Source organism: Hypanus sabinus, chromosome 2 (genome assembly GCF_030144855.1).
Source record: "Hypanus sabinus isolate sHypSab1 chromosome 2, sHypSab1.hap1, whole genome shotgun sequence".
NCBI classification, from domain to species: Eukaryota; Metazoa; Chordata; class Chondrichthyes; order Myliobatiformes; family Dasyatidae; genus Hypanus; species Hypanus sabinus.
This window is the reverse complement of record NC_082707.1, coordinates 207,311,571-207,329,213: the sequence shown is the minus strand read 5'-3', so window position 1 is coordinate 207,329,213 and position 17,643 is coordinate 207,311,571. Positions and strand designations below refer to the sequence as shown.

General features: G+C 42.2%; 1 protein-coding gene across 1 annotated transcript in view; it reads right to left on the bottom strand.

Annotated features, from left to right (window-relative positions):
- ddx24 (DEAD (Asp-Glu-Ala-Asp) box helicase 24) overlaps window positions 1-16,427 on the bottom strand; it is a 51,897-nt gene extending 35,470 nt beyond the window's left edge. Inside the window, exons 1-2 of the mRNA XM_059962622.1 lie at window positions 16,386-16,427; window positions 8,105-8,803 (exon numbers count right to left, since the gene is read on the bottom strand). Coding sequence (XP_059818605.1) covers window positions 8,105-8,795 — 691 coding nt within the window. The 5' untranslated portion in view covers window positions 8,796-8,803; window positions 16,386-16,427. The remainder of the gene's footprint in view (window positions 1-8,104; window positions 8,804-16,385) is intronic.
- Window positions 16,428-17,643: the final 1,216 nt, after the last annotated feature.

Sequence of the window (17,643 nt, the reverse complement as noted above, 5' to 3'; positions counted from 1 at the left end):
AAGACCAAGGAATCAATTGTGGACTTCAGGAAGGGGAAGTTAGGGGAGCACACACCATTCCTTTTCGAGGGATCAGGAGTGGAAAAGGTAAGCAGTTTCAAGTTCCTGGGAGTCAAAATCTTCAAAGATTTACCCTGGTCCTGAATTACAAAGAAGGAATGACAGCAGCTATATTTCATCAGGAGTTTGAGGAGATTTGATATGTCACCAAAGACACCCACAAATTTCTACAGATGTACCGTGGAGAGCATTCTAACCGGTTGCATCACTGTATGGTATGCAGGCGCCACTGCAGAGGATAGGAAAGAGCTGCATAAAGCTGCAAAACCAGCCAGTTCCATCATAGGCACTAGCCTCCCCAGCACTGAGGACACTTTCAAAAGATGACATTATGATCACCATCACCTAAGAGATGTCCTCTTCTCATTTCTACCATTCAAGAAGCTCAAGAGGTTGAAGACACACATTCATCTTCTTCCTCTTATACCAGTGATATTAAACCAGATTCTAATTCTGGCACAGAAGATGACAAGGAAATCTTTCAAAGGCTACAGAATGATATAAATCAGCTTAGAGCAGGTGGAGCAATGGCCTATGGAATTTAATTGAGGTCCCATGACACAGTTATGTAGGATAAGAGAGAATGGGTTAATGGTGATAGCTAAAACGTTTAGAGCACCGTTTGTCAACCTGGGGTCCATTGACCCCTCGGTTAATGGTAAGGCTCCATGGCGTAAAAAGGTCGGGAACTCCTGGCTTAGAGGGATCTAATACCAATTTTTCAGAGTGGTTGCAGCCTGGAATAGACAGCCTGAAGAAATGGTAGGGCCAGAAACTCTGAAGACAGTTGAGAAGCACCTTTACAAGTCTCTAGAACTCCCGAGGCATACAAAGTGCCCTCTTTGTGCTGTATTTAATTCACTCCTACTCTGACATTTTTATCTTTAGCTTTGTACACCAACGAAACCACTTGCAATGTCAAAGAAGTTTGCATCTTCCAACTTGGTACATTACTACTCTCAAACATAACAACAATCTCAAAAATTTCAGATAACCAACCTTCCAGCTTTTATAAAAACCAGCCAGTTCTGGCTATACCTTTCCATTTGGGATTAACTAAACTTTGCAAGGCTGAATTCTAAAGCATCAAGTATACATGCTTTGACAAGGGTAAAATTTCCTATTAAAATTCTGGCTAAATTTTCACAAATTAATGCTCAAAGTGTTCCTCTTTGTCAGCCATACTGCATTAATATCCTACAAGGGAATGTCAGTTTGAATCATTGAGTGATTTTGTGGCAGCCAGCAACCCATAAGACATAGGAGCAGAATTAGGCCATTCAGCCCATCGAGCTTGCTTCACCATTCCGTCATGGCTGATTCTGAATCCAACTCAACCCCATGTCCCTGCCTTCTCGCCATATCCTTTGATACACTGACTGATCAGGAAACAATCAACTTCTGCCTTAAATACACACACGGACATGGCCTCCACCACAGTCTGAGGCAGAGCTTAAAAAAAATTCTTCTTACCTCTGTTCTAAAGGGTCGCCCCTCAATTTTGAGGCTATGCCATCTAGTTCTGGATACCCCTCCCATAGAAAACATCCTCTCTGCATCCACCCTATCAAGTCCTTCCAACATTTGGTAGGTTTCAATGAGATTCCCCCTGCATTCTTCTAAATTCCAGTGAGTACAAGCACTAAGCTGCCAAACACTCCTCAAATGTTAACCCATTCATTCCCAGAAGCATCCTCGTGAACCTCCTTTGGACTCTCTCCAATGATAACACAGATATTAGTCTGCACTAAGAGGGTGCCCCTCTTATCCTGAAGCTGTGCCCCCTTGTCCTATACTCTCCCACCATGGGAAATATCCTTTCCACATCTAGTCTGTCTGGGACTTTCAACATTCAAAAGGTTTCAACCCCCTCATCCTTCTAAATTCCAGCGAGTACAGACCCAGAGCCATCAAACATTCCTCGTATGATAACACTTTCATTCCTGGAATCATCCTTGTGAACATCCTCTGGAACCTCTCCAATGCCACCACATCTTTTCAAAGATGGGGGGGCCAAAACTGTTCACAATACTCAAGGTGAGGCCTCACCACTGCCTTATAAAGCCTCAGCATCACATCCTTTCTCCTATATTCTAGACTTCTTGACATCAATGCTAACGTGGCATTTGCTTTCCTCACGACCGTCTCAACCTACATTAACCTTCAGGGTGTTCTGCACAAGGACTCCCAAGTCCCTCTGCATTCCAGAATCCTGGATTTTCTCCCCATTTAGAAAATAGTCTGCACATTTATTTCTACTACCAAAGTGCATGACCATGCATTTTCCAACATTGTATTTCATTTGCCACTTTCTTGCCCATTCTCCTAATCTGTCAATGTTCTTTTGCCTACCTGCTTCCTAAACACTACATGCCCCTCCACCAATCTTTGTATCATCTGCAAACTTGGCAATAAGGCCATCTATTCCATCATCTAAATCATTTATATACAGCATAAAAAGAAGTGGTTCCAACACCAATGCCTGTGGAACACCGCTAGTCACAGGTGGCCAACCAGACAAGAAGCCTTTTATTCCCACTGGTTGCCTTCTTCCAATCAGCCAATGCTCTTACCATGTTAGTAACTTTCCTGTAATAATATGGGCTCCTAACTTGGTAAGCAGCCTTATGTGTGGCACCTTGTCAAAGGCCCTCTGAAAGTCCAAATATATAATATCTACTACATCCCCTTTATCTAACCTACTTGTAATCTCCTCAAAGAATTCCAACAGATTCATCAGGCAGGATTTTCCCTGAAGGAAACCATGCTGACTTTGTACTATCTTGACCTGTGCCACCAAGTACTCCATCACCTCATCCGTAACAAATTATTCTAACATTCTCCCAACCACTGAGGTCAGGCTAACTGGTCTATAATTTACTTTCCGCTGCCTTCCTCAAAGAGCGGAGTGATATTTGCAATATTCCAGTGCACCAGCACCATGCCAGAGTCCAGTGATTTCTGAAAGATCATTTCTAATTCCACCACAATCTCAAACGCTACATTTTTCGGAACCCTAGGGTGCAGTTCATCTGGTCCAGCTGATTTATGTACCTTTAGCACCTTCTCTCTTGTAATAGTAACTGAACCCACTTCTCTTCCCTCATACACTACATCATCAGGCATACTGGTGTCTTCCACAGTGAAGACTGACGCAAAATACTCATTTAGTTCATCAGCTATCTCCTAATCCCGGTATTATCTCTCCTGCCTCATTTTCTAGTGGTCCTATATCCACTCATTTCACTTTTATTTCTAACATATTTGAAAACATTTTACTATCAACTTTGATATTATTTACTAGCTTGCTTTCATATTTCATCTTTTCCCTTCTAATGTTTTTTTTGTTCTCTGTAGGTTTTTAAAAACTTCCCAATCCTCTTCTCACTAATTTTTGCTTTGTTATATGCCCTTTTCCTTTGCTTTTACAATGGCTTTGACTTCCCTTGTACTATTTTACTATTTGAGTACTTCTTCATTTCTGAAATACATGTGCCCTGCACCTTCCTCATTTTTCCCAGTTATGCATGCCATTGCTGCTCTGCTGACATCCTTGCCAGTGTCTCCTTCCAATTTACTTTGGCCAGCTCCTTTCTCATACCAATGTAATTGCCTCTACTCCACTGAAATACTGCTACATCAAACTTTACTTTTTCCCTATCAAATTTCATGTTGATCTCAATCATATTGTGATCACTGGTTCCTAAGGTTCTTCTACCTTAAGCTCCGTAGTCACCTCTGGTTCATTACATAACACCCATCCAGTATAGTTGATGCCCTGGTTGGCTCAACGACAAACTGCTCTAAAAGCCATCTCTTAGGCACGAACAAACTCACTCTCTTGAGATTCATTACCAACCTGATTTTCCCAATTGTCCTGCATGTTGAAATCTCCCATGACGACCATAACATTTCCCTTTTGACTTGCTTTTCCTATTTCCTGTTGTAACCTGTGGTCTACCTCCCTGTCACTGTTGGGAGGCCTGTATATAACTGCCATCAACGTCCTTTTACTCTTACAGTTTCCGATCTCAACCCACAAGGATTCAACATCTTCTGATCCTATGTCACATCTTTCTACTGATTTGATGCCATTCTTTACAGTACAGCCACACCACCCTCTCTGCCTATCATCCTATCCTTCTAATTTAAGTGTAACTGTAACGTTCTCCTTCGCGTGTCACGAACGCCGAATTTAACGTCGAGATAAACCACGGTTAATAAGAACCAGATCGCAGCAAGATTAACCATTTACTGTTCACTCTTCACATTAACATATGGTGAAAACTGTTGATAAAACAATACAAGATTGATACAGTATTTGTTCCTTCCTTAATATCACATTTCAAGTGTAAATACTTGCAAAGGTGACTATAACTACATTACACTAAGGTGCAGTATACAGGGAGAGTTTACCTGCTCCATTGACTACTTTAAATACACTTCCATGCAAACTATCCGCGACTCTTTAACTAACGAAAGCATAAACATTATCTACCGTCGTTACTTCTAACAGGATCGGCACTAACATCTTAGTTCAATATATCGATTATCTATTAACTTACAGCGTTGCTCTCACTGTGATTTCTCATGCCTGCAAAACAACTTCTGCTCGGGTCTGCCTCGTGGTAAGCCCCCCACCCTCGCGCTAATTTCAAACCGGTATTTTCCCACAAGACGCGGCGAAACCGGATGTGACGTCATCGCATGCCGATATATTTTACATGCAATGAATATACTTTAAACACTTCTAATTCTAACTAGAAAATACTATCGAATGAATTACTAAGCGGAAATATTATAAACTAAATAACTGTCGTAAAGACAGCACAGTAACCTTGGACATTCAGCCACGATTCAGTGATGGCCACAACATCATACCTGGCAATCTGTAATATTGCAACAAGATCATCCACTTTATTTCTTATACTATGTGCACTTGGATACAACACCTTGAGTACCGTATTTGCTATCCTTTCTGATTTTGCATCCTTAATGATTTGATACTCAACCTGTTGACTGTAATTAAGTTGCATCACGTGCCTGCCTTTCCTGACAGTCCGATTGTACGCTATCTTCACTTTTTTACCATCCCTCCTTTCCTGAGTCCCTTCTATCTGGTTCGTTTAAACCCTCCCCAACAGCTCTAACAAACCTGCCCGTGAGAATATTTGTCCCCCTTGAGTTCAGGTGCAACGCATCACTTCTGAACAGGTCATATCTTCCCCAGAAGAGATCCTAATGATCCAAGAACCCAAAGCCCTGCCCCCTGCACCAGCTTCTCAGCCACGCATTATCTGCCAAATCATCTTGTTTCTACCTTCACTGCTGTGTAGCACAGGTAGCAATCCAGAAATTACTACCCTAGAGGTCCAGCTGTCTTGCATCTTCAGGTTCACCACTTCCTTGTAACCTTGATCAATTATGTCCTCACTCTCTTGTACAAGCTGAAGGTCATCCAGTTGCTATTCCAGATCCCTAACACGGTTTTCAAGGAACTACAACTGCGTACATTTCACACAGATGTAATTCCCCTAGAGACTCTGGGTCTCCCAGTTCTCCAGTATCCGGTATGAAAAGCACACCACAGCTATTTAAATGATACAGTAAGAGAGGGAAAAAAGAACAAAAAGGAAACCTTAACAGACACTTTACACAGAGCCGACACCTCTTTCTAGCTGAAGCCCCTTTTAAGCCAAAGCCTGTCGCTTCTACTTTTGCCACTGGTCTACTCATAACAACGGCCACTCCGCTTATCCCTTCTGTACTTTTATTTAGTTCGTACAGCTCTGTTGATTGGCCCATACTATGGAAGTGCTCTTTTTAAATAACTGCCGCCGACCTGTGAGAAACACCTCTTCATAGAGGTCTGTTGACGCTGCTGATAGGCCCTGTACAATGTTTGGACTTTATCCCATTATAAGTATATTGAACTATATTGACTGTATGGAAAGTGCTCCACAAATAAGTTATTATTATAAGGTAGAAAGGAAAGATCCAAAGTGCTCTCTCAGAACTTTGACCAATGTTTATTTCTTCTCTCTTACCTTATAACCACATAACAATTACAGCACGGAAACAGGCCATCTCGGCCCTTCCAGTCCATGCCGATGCTTACTCTCACCTAGTCCCACTGACACACACTCAGCCCATGACACTCCATTCCTTTCCTGTCCATATACCTATCCAATTTTGCTTTAGATGACAATACCGAACTGCCTCTACCACTTCTACTGGAAGCTCATTCCACACAGCTACCACTCTCTGAGTAAAGAAATTCCCCCTCATGTTACCCTTGAACTTTTGCCCTCTAACTCTCAAATCATGTCCTCTTGTTTGAATCTCCCCTACTCTCAACGGAAAAAGTCTATCCACATCAACTTGATCTATCCTTCTCATTATTTTAAATACCTCTAACAAGTCCCCCCTCAACCTTCTACACTCCAAAGAATAAAGACCTAACTTGTTCAGCCTTTCCCTGTAACTTAGGTGCTGAAACCCAGGTAACATTCTAGTAAATCTTCTCTGTACTCTCTCTATTTTGTTGATATTTTTCCTATAATTCGGTGACCAGAACTGTACACAATACTCCAAATTCGGCCTTACCAATGCATTGTACAATTTTAACACTACATCCCAACTCCTATACTCAATGCTCTGATTTATAAAGGCCAGCTTTCTTCATCACTCAATCCACATGAGATTCCACCTTCAGAGAACTATGCACCATTATTCCTAGATCACTCTGTTCTACTGCATTCTTCAATGCCCTACCATTTACCATGTATGTCCAAAATGTAGCACCTCACATTTATCAGCATTAAACTCCATCTGCTATCGTTCAGCCCACTCTTCTAACTGGCCTAAATCTCTCTGCAAGCTTTGAAAACCTACTTCATTATCTACACCACCACCTACCTTAGTATCACCTGCATACTTACTAATCCAATTTACTACTCCATCATCCAGATCATTAATGTATAAGACAAACAATGTTGGACCCAGTACAGATCCCTGAAGCACACCACTAGTCACTGGCCTTCAACCTGACAAACAGTTATCCACCACTACTCTCTGGCATCTCCCATCTAGCCTCTGTTAAATCCATTTTACTACTTCAATATTAATACCTAACGATTGAGCCTTCCTAACTAACATTCCATGTGGAACCTTGTCAAAGGCCTTACTGAAGTCCATATAGACAACATCCATTGCTTTACCCTCGTCAACTTTCCTAGTAACCTCTTCAAAAAATTCAATAAGATTTGTCAAACATGACCTTCCACGCACAAATCCATGCTGACTATTCCTAATCAGACCCTGTCTATCCAGATAATTATATATACCATCTCTAAGAATAATTTCCATTAATTTACCCACCACTGATGTCAAACTGACAGGCCTATAATTAATCCTGATGAAGGGTCTCGGCCCGAAACGTCGACAGCGCTTCTCACTACAGATGCTGCCTGGCCTGCTGTGTTCCACCAGCATTTTGTGTGTGTTGAGGCCTATAATTGCTAGGTTTACTCTTAGAACCCTTTTTAAGCAATGGAACCACATGAACAATATGCCAATCCTCCGGCACCATCCCCGTTTCCAATGACATTTGAAATATTTCTCTCAGAGCCCCTGCTATTTCTACACCAACTTCCCTCTAGGTGCTAGGGAATATCCTGTCAGGATCTGGAGATTTATCCACTTTTATATTCCTTAAAAGTGCCAGTACTTCCTCCTCTTTAATCGTCATAGTTTCCATAAGTTCCCTACTTGTTTCCCATTGTATTGTATTTTATAATTTATAATGCTATTGTAATAGATTTTTTGTCATAATATTTACTTGTGGGACCTTGCCGAGTACAAAGAGACTGATATATTTATCAACATAACAACTCTCGATAACTAAGGAATCCCAACAGTTGTTACCAATTGGTGCATCCTGAGCACTTGGATGAATGAGAGTCCTTTCCATTGCCTCTTGAAAAGTAGTTAAACATTTATTCATTATGTCTTATATTATGTATTACACAATTATAGTACTAACCTGTTTCTGCAGCACCAAGAATATCTCGTTTATCTCTAATAGCAGGAGGCAGAACCAAAGCTTGGATTGGAGTGGGATAACTGTAACCAAGAGAACTCAGAGCCTTAAGTACTGGCTCTGGGACAAACAGATCTTTCCAGGCAGAAACATCACTCTCATGCTCAGATGAACAGGAATACTTTGTCCAGTTTTTCACTCTGTCACCCAGCTTGGAGGACTGAGTAACTCCGGTCCCTTTCTTCTTCCTTTTCTTTTTCCTTCGAACCACAGATATTTCTGCTTCACCTGTCTCATTTTTACATGCACTTTCAAGTTTATTTATACCTTCAAAAGAATTAATTCCACCCTCTTCCACTTTGGCAGGCACTATGTTGAACTTTTTCTTTTTTCTTTTCATCTTTGTTTCTTTTATTGAGGATGATGAATCATCTCTACTAATTCTCTGTTTCTTTGGTGAAGATTTTAACTCCACTGAATTAGCAAATGTTCGTTTTCTGGCTTTCTTCTCGGATGACTTAGTAGCACTAATCAAGTCATAATCTGTAAGCTCTTCACAACAGATCAGCCCTTCCATGTCTTCCTCGCCAAAACGAGTGGTGTCTATTGACATTGGCTTCCATTCTCCTGTCACTTTTATTTTCTTCCGATGGGTTTTAGGCAAGCTTAAAGACTTCTTTTTTCTTTCTTTCATTTTGACCTCTAAAACAAAAGCAAAAGCATAATTCAGAAATGTATTATGCAATGTGCTAAGTGTATTTACAACCAGACAGAGTGAACTGACAAAATAAAGCAAAAATTTTATTAAATATACAACATTCTTGTACAGGGGTGCGCCGCTTAACATCCATTCAGAAAAACGTCTGATTGCATAAACGTCCATAGTCCCAATTGGAGAACGTGACGTAGCGGACGTAACCAATCTCATGTCTCGCTCGTTTCGAATGTAGTAGCGTTATCTCACTGTTTAATTTTCTTTCGAAAATATTACCGCAAAGTGCATTATGGCTTCCAATCGCAGCAAAACCACTCCTAGTGATAGCAGCAGCAAGAGGCAAAGGAAAAGTATTGATCTGGAAGTGAAACGAAAGGTTATTAAACAATCTGAAGGTGGAAAACCAGTGAATGCTATTGCTCAGGATTTAGGCATGTCGCATTCGACCATCACGACGATCCTGAAGAACAATAGTCAATATTAGTCAATAGACGTAAACTACAGTACTCTATATAGGTTTGCTAAGTATGTAATATGGTGTTCGCACAACATCCAAATCTCAGAACATATCGTGGACATTAAGCAACGCATACTTGTACAATAAATATACATGACATTAAATGACATTGTAAAATGAAATCAGATTAGTTTGAAGTCCATACCAATATTAAAGATCATCACAGGATCGGAAAAAGCTACATATAATTATAAACTCTGCCAGCACCATCATGCGACTATCCTCCCCAGAATCAAGGACATCTTCAAAAGGCGATGCCTCAGAAAATTGGCATCGATTATCAAGAACCCCATCATCCAGGACATGCCCTCTTCTCATTGCTACCACGAAGGTGGACACTCAACAATTTAGGAATAGCTTCTACCCCTCCACCATCAGATTTCTGACTGGACAATGAACCCAAGAACACTACTTCTTTTTCTTTTTTGCTTTCTTTTTGCACTATTTATTTTTTTCTCTCTATATATTTTCTTATTTTAATTTGTAGTTTCATTATGTATTGCACTGTACTGCTCACAACATACGCCAGTGATATTAACCCTGATTTTACTTAACATATTGATTTTTTTCTACCTCAACTGATTTTGTGAAAGGTATTTGGTGAATTCCCAGCCAGACCGATTTACCTTCCTTCATCATTATTTACTGCGTCAAACGACGAAAAAGCAAGCAAAAAGTACCGCAAGCACAAGCAACTTGTAGATTCTTACTCCATTTCATTGAGGTAGGGGAAACATGATGCTATCAGGAAGGAACTTGGGAGCAGGCTTTGCTTCAGTATTCACCTGGGGACAAGCCCTTAGGAGTTGTGGGGATGACTTACAGCAGACAGAAACACTTGAGCATAAACATAGAAACACAGAAAACCTAGAGCACCATAAAGGTCTTTTTGCTCACAAAGCTGTGCCAACATGTCCTTACCTGAGAAATTACCTGGGGGTACATCGCATCCAGTCCCAGCGACTTATCCAACTGGATGTTTTCCAAAAGCTCCAGCACATCCTCTTTCTTAATATCTATATGCTCAAGCTTTTCAGTCCGCTGCAAGTCATCTCTACAATCACCAAGATCCTTTTCCATAGTGAATACTGAAGTATTTAGTACCTCTGCTATTGCTATCTCCTCTGGTTCCATACACACTTTTCCACTGTCACACTTGATTGGTCCTATTCTCTCACATTTTATCCTTTTGCTCTTAATATACTTGTAGACTGCCTTGGGGTTTTCCTTAATTCTGTCCACCAAGGCCTTCTCATGGCCTCTTTTGGCTCTCCCAGTTTCTTTCTTGAGCTTCTTCCCCATAGCCTTATAATCTTTTAGTTCTCTATCATTACCTAGCTTTTTGAACCCTTCTAAGCTCTTCTTTTCTTCTTGACGAGATTTACAACAGCCTTTGTACACCACGGTTCCTGTACCCTACCATATTTTCCGTCTCATTGGAATGTACCTGTGCAGAACTCTATGCAAATATCCCCTGAACGTTTGCCACATTTCCTTTGTACATTTCCCTGAGAACATCTGTTGTGAATTTATGCTTCCAAGTTCCTGCCTGATAGCCTCATATTGCCCCTTACTCCAATTAAACGTTGTCCTAAATTGTCTGTTCCTATCCCTCAAATTCAAAGTTGCTTTTATTGTTATTTCAACCATAAACTGCTGGTACAGTACAAAGTAAAAATGAAACAACGTTCCTCCAGGACCCTGGTGCTACATGAAACAACACAAAACTACACTAGACTATGTGAGACAGCACAAGGTTACACTAGACTACGTAAAACAACTTAAAAACTGCACTAGACTACAGACCTGCACAGGACTGCATAAAGAGCACAAAATAGTGCAGGGCAGTACAATAATTAATAAACAAGACAACAGGCATAGTAGAGGACAAACTGCAATGTCAGACTAGACTCTTGAGTATTGAGGAGTCTGATGGCTTGAGGGAAGAAACTGTTGCACAGTCTGATCATGAGAGCCCGAATGCTTCGGTACCTTTTGCCAGATGGCAGGAGGGAGAAGAGTTTGTGTGAGGGGTGGGTGGGGTCCTTCACAATGCTGTTAGCTTTGTGGGTGCAGCGTGTGGTGTAAATGTCTGTAATAGTGGGAAGAGCGACCCCGATGATCTTCACAGCTGACCTCACTACCTGCTGCAAGGTCTTGTGATCTGAGATGGTGCAATTTCCAAACCAGGCAGTGATGCAGCTGCTCAGGATGCTCTCGATACATCCTCTGTAGAATGTGATGAGGGTGAGGGGTGGGAGATGGACTTTCCTCAGCCTTTGCAGAAAGTAGAGACGCTGCTGGGCTTTCTTGGCTATGGAGCTGGTGTTGAGGGACCAGGTGAGATTCTCCACCAGGTGAACACCAAGAAATTTGGTGCTCTTAACGATCTCAACGGAGGAGCCATCAATGTTCAGTGGAGAGTGGTTACTCCATGCTTTCCTGAAGTCAACAACCATCTCTTTTGTTTTATTCACATTCAGAGACAAGTTGTTGGTTCTGCACCAGTCTATTAGTCACTGCACCTCATCTCTGTATGCTGACTCCAATGCTATGGTAAAGGAGATAGAGTTGTGATCATCATCTCCAGAATGCTCTCCCACTGAGAGATCTGACACCAGACCAGGTTCATTTCCCAAAACCAGATCAAGTACAGCCTCTCCTCTTGTAGGCTTATCTACATATTGTGTCATTAAACCGCCCTGAACACACCTAATAAATTCCACCCCATCTAAACCTGTCCCTCAACGGACATGCCAATTGATAACTGGGAAATTAAAATCTCCGACGCTAACCCTGTTATTGTTACACCTTTCCAGAAACTGTCACCCTATCTGCTCCTCGATGTCCCTTACTACTGGGTGGTCTTTTAAAAAAAAACACCCAGAGATATTGACTCCTTCTTGTTCCTGATTTCCACCTGCAGAGACTGCCTAGACAATCCCTCCATGATTCCCCCACCTCTTTTGCCTCCCTCCCTGTTCTTTCTGAAACATCTAAGGTCTGGCACTTGAAGTAACCATGCCTGCCCCTGAACCATCCAAGTCTCTGTAATGGCCACAACATCATAGCTCCAAGTACTGATCCACGCTCTAAGCTCATCTGCTTTGTTGATAATACTCACAGCATTAAAATAGACACACCTCAAACCATCAGCTTGAGTGTGTCTCTTCTCGATCACCCCCCTCTTGCACTGTCTCCAAGCTTTCTCTATTTTGAGACAACTGCCTCTTCCACCGTCTCTTCAGTTTGGTTCCCACCGCCCAGAAATCCTAGTTTAAACTCTCCCCAGTAGCCTTAGCAAACATCCCCGCCAGGATATTGGTCTCCCTGGGATTCAAGTGCAACTCATCCGTTTTGTACAGGTCACACCTGCCCCAAAAAAGGTCCCAATGATCCAGAAATCTGAATCCCTTCCCCTGCTCCAATCCCTCAGCCACGCATTTATCCTCCACCTTATTCCATTCCTACTCTCACTGTCGCGTGGCACAGGCAGTAATCCCGAGATTAATACCTTTCTGGTCCTGCTTCTCAACTTCCTTCCTAAATCCCTGTGGTCTGCTTTCAGGACCTCCTCCCTTTTCCTGCCTATGTCGTTGCTACCAATATGTACCACGTCTTCTGGCAGTTCTCCTTCCCACTTCAGGATATCTTGGACACGATCAGAAACGTCCTGGACCCTGGCACCTGGGAGGCAAACTAAGATCCATGCTTCTTTTCTGCGTCCACTGAATCACCTGCCTGACCGCCCCCCCCCTCCCCCCCCACAACTATAGGGTCTCCTATCACTGCTGCCATCCTCTTCTTTTCCTTACCCTCCTCAGCACAGGGCCACTGTTGCTTCCTCCAGGCAGGACATTTAAGAAAGAGGATGTGCTGGAGCTTTTGAAAAGCACTAAGTTAGCTAAGTCTCTGGGACCGGACAAGATGTACCCGAGGCTACTGTGGGAAGCAAGGGAAGAAACTGCTGAGCCTCTTGCAATGATCTCTGCATCATCAACAGGGATGGGAGAAGTACCAGAGGACTGGAGGGTTCCAAATGCTGTTCTGTTGTTCAAGAAAGGGAGTAGGACAACCCTATAAATCACAGACCACTGAGTCTTGATTCAGTGGTGGGCAAGTTGTTGGAGAAGATCCTGAGAGGCAGGATTTATGAGCATTTGGAGAGACGTAATCTGAAAAGGGATAGTCAGCACGGGTTTGTCAAGGGTAAGGCAAAGGGACACATACTCATAGAGGGATCAGAAGTGGAGAGAGTGAGCAGCTTCAAGTTCCTGGGTGTCAAGATCTCTGAGGATCTAACCTGGTCCCAACATATCAATGTACAGGTGTCCCCCTACCCCTTTACAAAGGTAGAGCGTTCCTATGAAACCTTTCTTAAGCCAAAATGGTGTAAAGCGAAGGACCATTAATTTATACAGGAAACATTTTCGTAAAAGCGAAAATCCTCTGTGATGCGAAAACAGATTATTAATGTAAGTATTTTGTAAAAGCGAAGTGGTGTAAAGCGAACATTCGTAAAGTGGGGAATACCTGCAGTTATAAAGGATGCATGACAGCAGCTATACATTATTAGGAGTTTGAAGAGATTTGGCATGTCAACAAATACACTCAAAAACTTCTATAGTTGTACCGTGGAGAGCATTCTGACAGGCTGCATCACTGTCTGGTATGGAGGGGCTACTGCACAGGACCAAAAGAATCTGCAGGATGCTGCAAATTTAGTTCAGCTCCATCTTGGGTACTAGCCTACAAAGTACTCAGGACATCTTCAGGGAGCGGTGTCTCAGAAAGGCAGCGTCCATTACTAAAGACCTCCAGCACTCAGGGCATGCCCTTTTCTCACTGTTACCATCAGGTAGAAGGTACAGAAACCTGAAGGGACACACTCAGCGATTCACGAACAGCTTCTTCCTCTCTGCCACCCGATTCCTAAATAGGACATTGAAGGTTTGGACACTACCCCACTTTTTTCCAAAATATACAGTATTTCTGTTTTTGCATTTTTTTAAATCTGCTCAATATACGTAATTGATTTACCTTTTTATTTATTATGTTTTATTTTATTTTTTTCTTTCTGCTAGATCATGTATTGCTGCTAGGTTAACAAATTTCACGTCACATGCTGGTGATAATAAACCTGATTCTAATTCTGACCTACTAGTCAAGAACCTACCAATCTCTGCTTTAACTCAACAACAGGACAGAGATTGATAAGGTTCTTAATTGGAATCACAGAAAAGTTCATAGAGTACAGCAAAGAAACAGGTCCTTCCAGCCAGCTAATTAATACTGAACCATGTTTACTGCCAACTCCATCTAGCTTCACTCGGACAATAGCCTCCATACCTTAGAATCAGATTTATTATCATTGGTATGTGATTCCATGTACCTATCCAAACTTCTACTGAACAATAAACTCAAGTCCACATTCTCACGATCCTCTGAGTGAAGGTTTCGCCTCATGTTCCCCTTGAACTTTTCACCTTTCACCCTTTACCCGGTGACCTCCAGTGCTAATCCACACAACCTCAGTGGAAAAAGCCTGCTTGCATTTACCCTCTCTATACTCCTCATAATTTTGTATACCTCTATCAAATCTCCCCTCAATCTACTGGTGAGTAACTCCAGTCCTGAAGAGGGGTCTCAGCCCAAAACATCAGCTGTTTATTCATTTTTATGGGTGGTGCCTGACCTCCAGCATGTTGCTCTGGATTTACTGCATCTGTAGAACCCATTGTGTTACTGGTGAATAACTGCTGCGTGGTGATACCAGTGAATCACCACATACTACTGTGTAATTATACGAGTACACTAGCCACTTCCATCACATTTCTGATGACTACTGCTGGAATTGAAGTGGAAAACCTCAACAGGGTGAAGTGAAACACTGGGCAGCCCACTGGCTGCTTTCCTCATGGTGATTTCATCAACAACTCCTTTGCAAAAGCATCCGAGGCACAAAGCTCAGTCCGGTACCGAGGACTTTACACCCAGCACCGTATTCTGGCATAGCCTCTTCTTATAAAGTTAATTGGCAGTTGGCTGCCCAACATAAAATGCATTATTGCCAGCTACTGAGTTGAAGTGTGGAGCAAAGAGACAGGAAGAGGGGGACCCTAGGTGGTGGGGTGGGGGTAAGAGGGAGAGATAGTGTACTTTGGTGGGGTTGGTCCCTGGTCAGGCAGAAGGGGAAGTGCCTGTGTGGGCAGGTGAGTGTACCTACTAAATTACACCACACTAAAAATATTCAACCAATATCAAAAAATTTTTCAGATAGTCAAAAATGCACTTATATACATGATGGTGGCACTGATATCCTAAAAAAAATGCTCCCTCTCCTAACAAGCTTTGCATGTTGAACTGTGCTAAAGATCTCAATTTAGTAATTAGATGTTTCCTTTGCATCCTCACAGGAACTGCATTCAAATAATATATGCTTACCCTTTACTAACAAGTGCACTCCCTACAAATATCACGTATATTAATTTTGAACAAGGACTTATTCAACCTGGTATGTCCAATGCATAAACATGTGAGTGTAATTTCTTCCCTCCTTTTATACCAATGTCCAAGTTTAGTTCCCACTATCCTCAGAATTTTATATAAATGTTGTCCTTCTTTTCAATATTCCAACTTTGTTGCCACAGCGACGTTTATATCATGGTTTTCACCACCCCTTTTTGCAAAGGCATCACTACATTTATAGAGTCACAGAAAACTACAGCGTGGAAACGGGCCATGTCGAACATTTATACTGCCTACACCAGGACCGTAGCCCTACCACCCATATAGCCGTTCAAACTTCAATTCTGAAGATTGTATCTTTAACTTTGTGATTGTTTGGCTAAAATGTCTGTCATCTAATAGACACTGGAGAAGTTTGTATGTGTACAGGTAGTTGGCGATTCTGATCTCCAGCATGGGCAGGGACCCATAAGAAATGTACACATAAGCCTGGACCCCACAGCCTTGTCCAGTCTCGGGCCTTCCTTCCACGTGAAGACCGACAACGTGCGCTGCCGAATGCCCCCGAGCCGGGGGCACCTTACCTGAGAGACGTGGTCCGCTCGCCCTCGCCCTCGCCCTCGCCCTCGCCCAGCCAGCACGCCGCACGCCGCACGCCGCGTCACGCCACGCCGCGCCGCGTCACGCCACGCCGCCGTGACCAATAGCGGGCCCCGATACTCCGAGGTGCGGGAGCGTGGACTCTCATTGAAGCGGGGTTAAGCATCAGTCCCCTCACCCACAAGTTTAACATGTTGTCAAATTTGTTGTCTTTGCGGCAGCAGTACAATAAAGTTCATAGTCCAAAAACATGAAATAAAGTAAGATATACATATATATATATATATAAATAAATGTAACAACTGTTATCGATCTATTTAGAGAGATAGGTAACAGTTAAATAAAACGTGAAAATTGTAGAGGCAGTGTTCATGGGCATTGTCCATTCAGAAATCTGATGGCAAATGGGAAGAAGCTGCTTCTGAATCTTCGAGTGTGTGTCTTCGGGGCTTCTTTACCTCCTCCATGATGGTAGGAATGAGAAGAGGGAGATAGAGATCCTTAATGATGGTTACCACCTTTTTTAAGGAGTCATTGCTCCATGAAAGCTAGTGCCCATGATGGAGCTGTCTGAGTTCACAACTTTCTATGGCTTCTTTCGATCCTGTGCAGTGGCATTCCCCCCTCCCTCAAAAAAACAGATGGTTGGAAAGCTCTCCAGAGTACATCTAGAAATTTGAGAGTGAATCAGAATCAGGTTTATTATTACCGGCATGTGTCGTGAAATTTGTTAACTTAGCAGCAGCAGTTCAATGCAATACATAATATAGAAAAAGAAAAAAAAAATAATAAATAAGTAAATCAATTACAGTGTACATATATTGAATAGATTCATAATCGTGTAAAAAAAACAGAAATAATATATATTAAAAAGTGAGACAGACATACTTTATTGATCCTGAGGGAAACTGGGTTTCGTTACAGCCGCACCAACCAACCCATAAATAATTAAATAATAATAAGTTAATCATGCCAAGTGGAAATAAGAGGGAGTGTTCATGGGTTCAATGTCCAATTAGGAATTGGATGGCTGAGGGGAAGAAGCTGTTCCTGAATCGCTGAGTGTGTGCCTTCAGGCTTCTGTACCTCGTACCTGATGGTAATAGTGAGAAAAGGGAGGTCCTTAATAATGGACGCTGCCTTTCTGTAAGACTTTGTTGGCATACCAAATCTCCTCAAGCTCCTAAAGAAGTATAGCCGCTGTCGTGCCTTCTCTGTAGCTGCATCAATACGTTCGGCCCT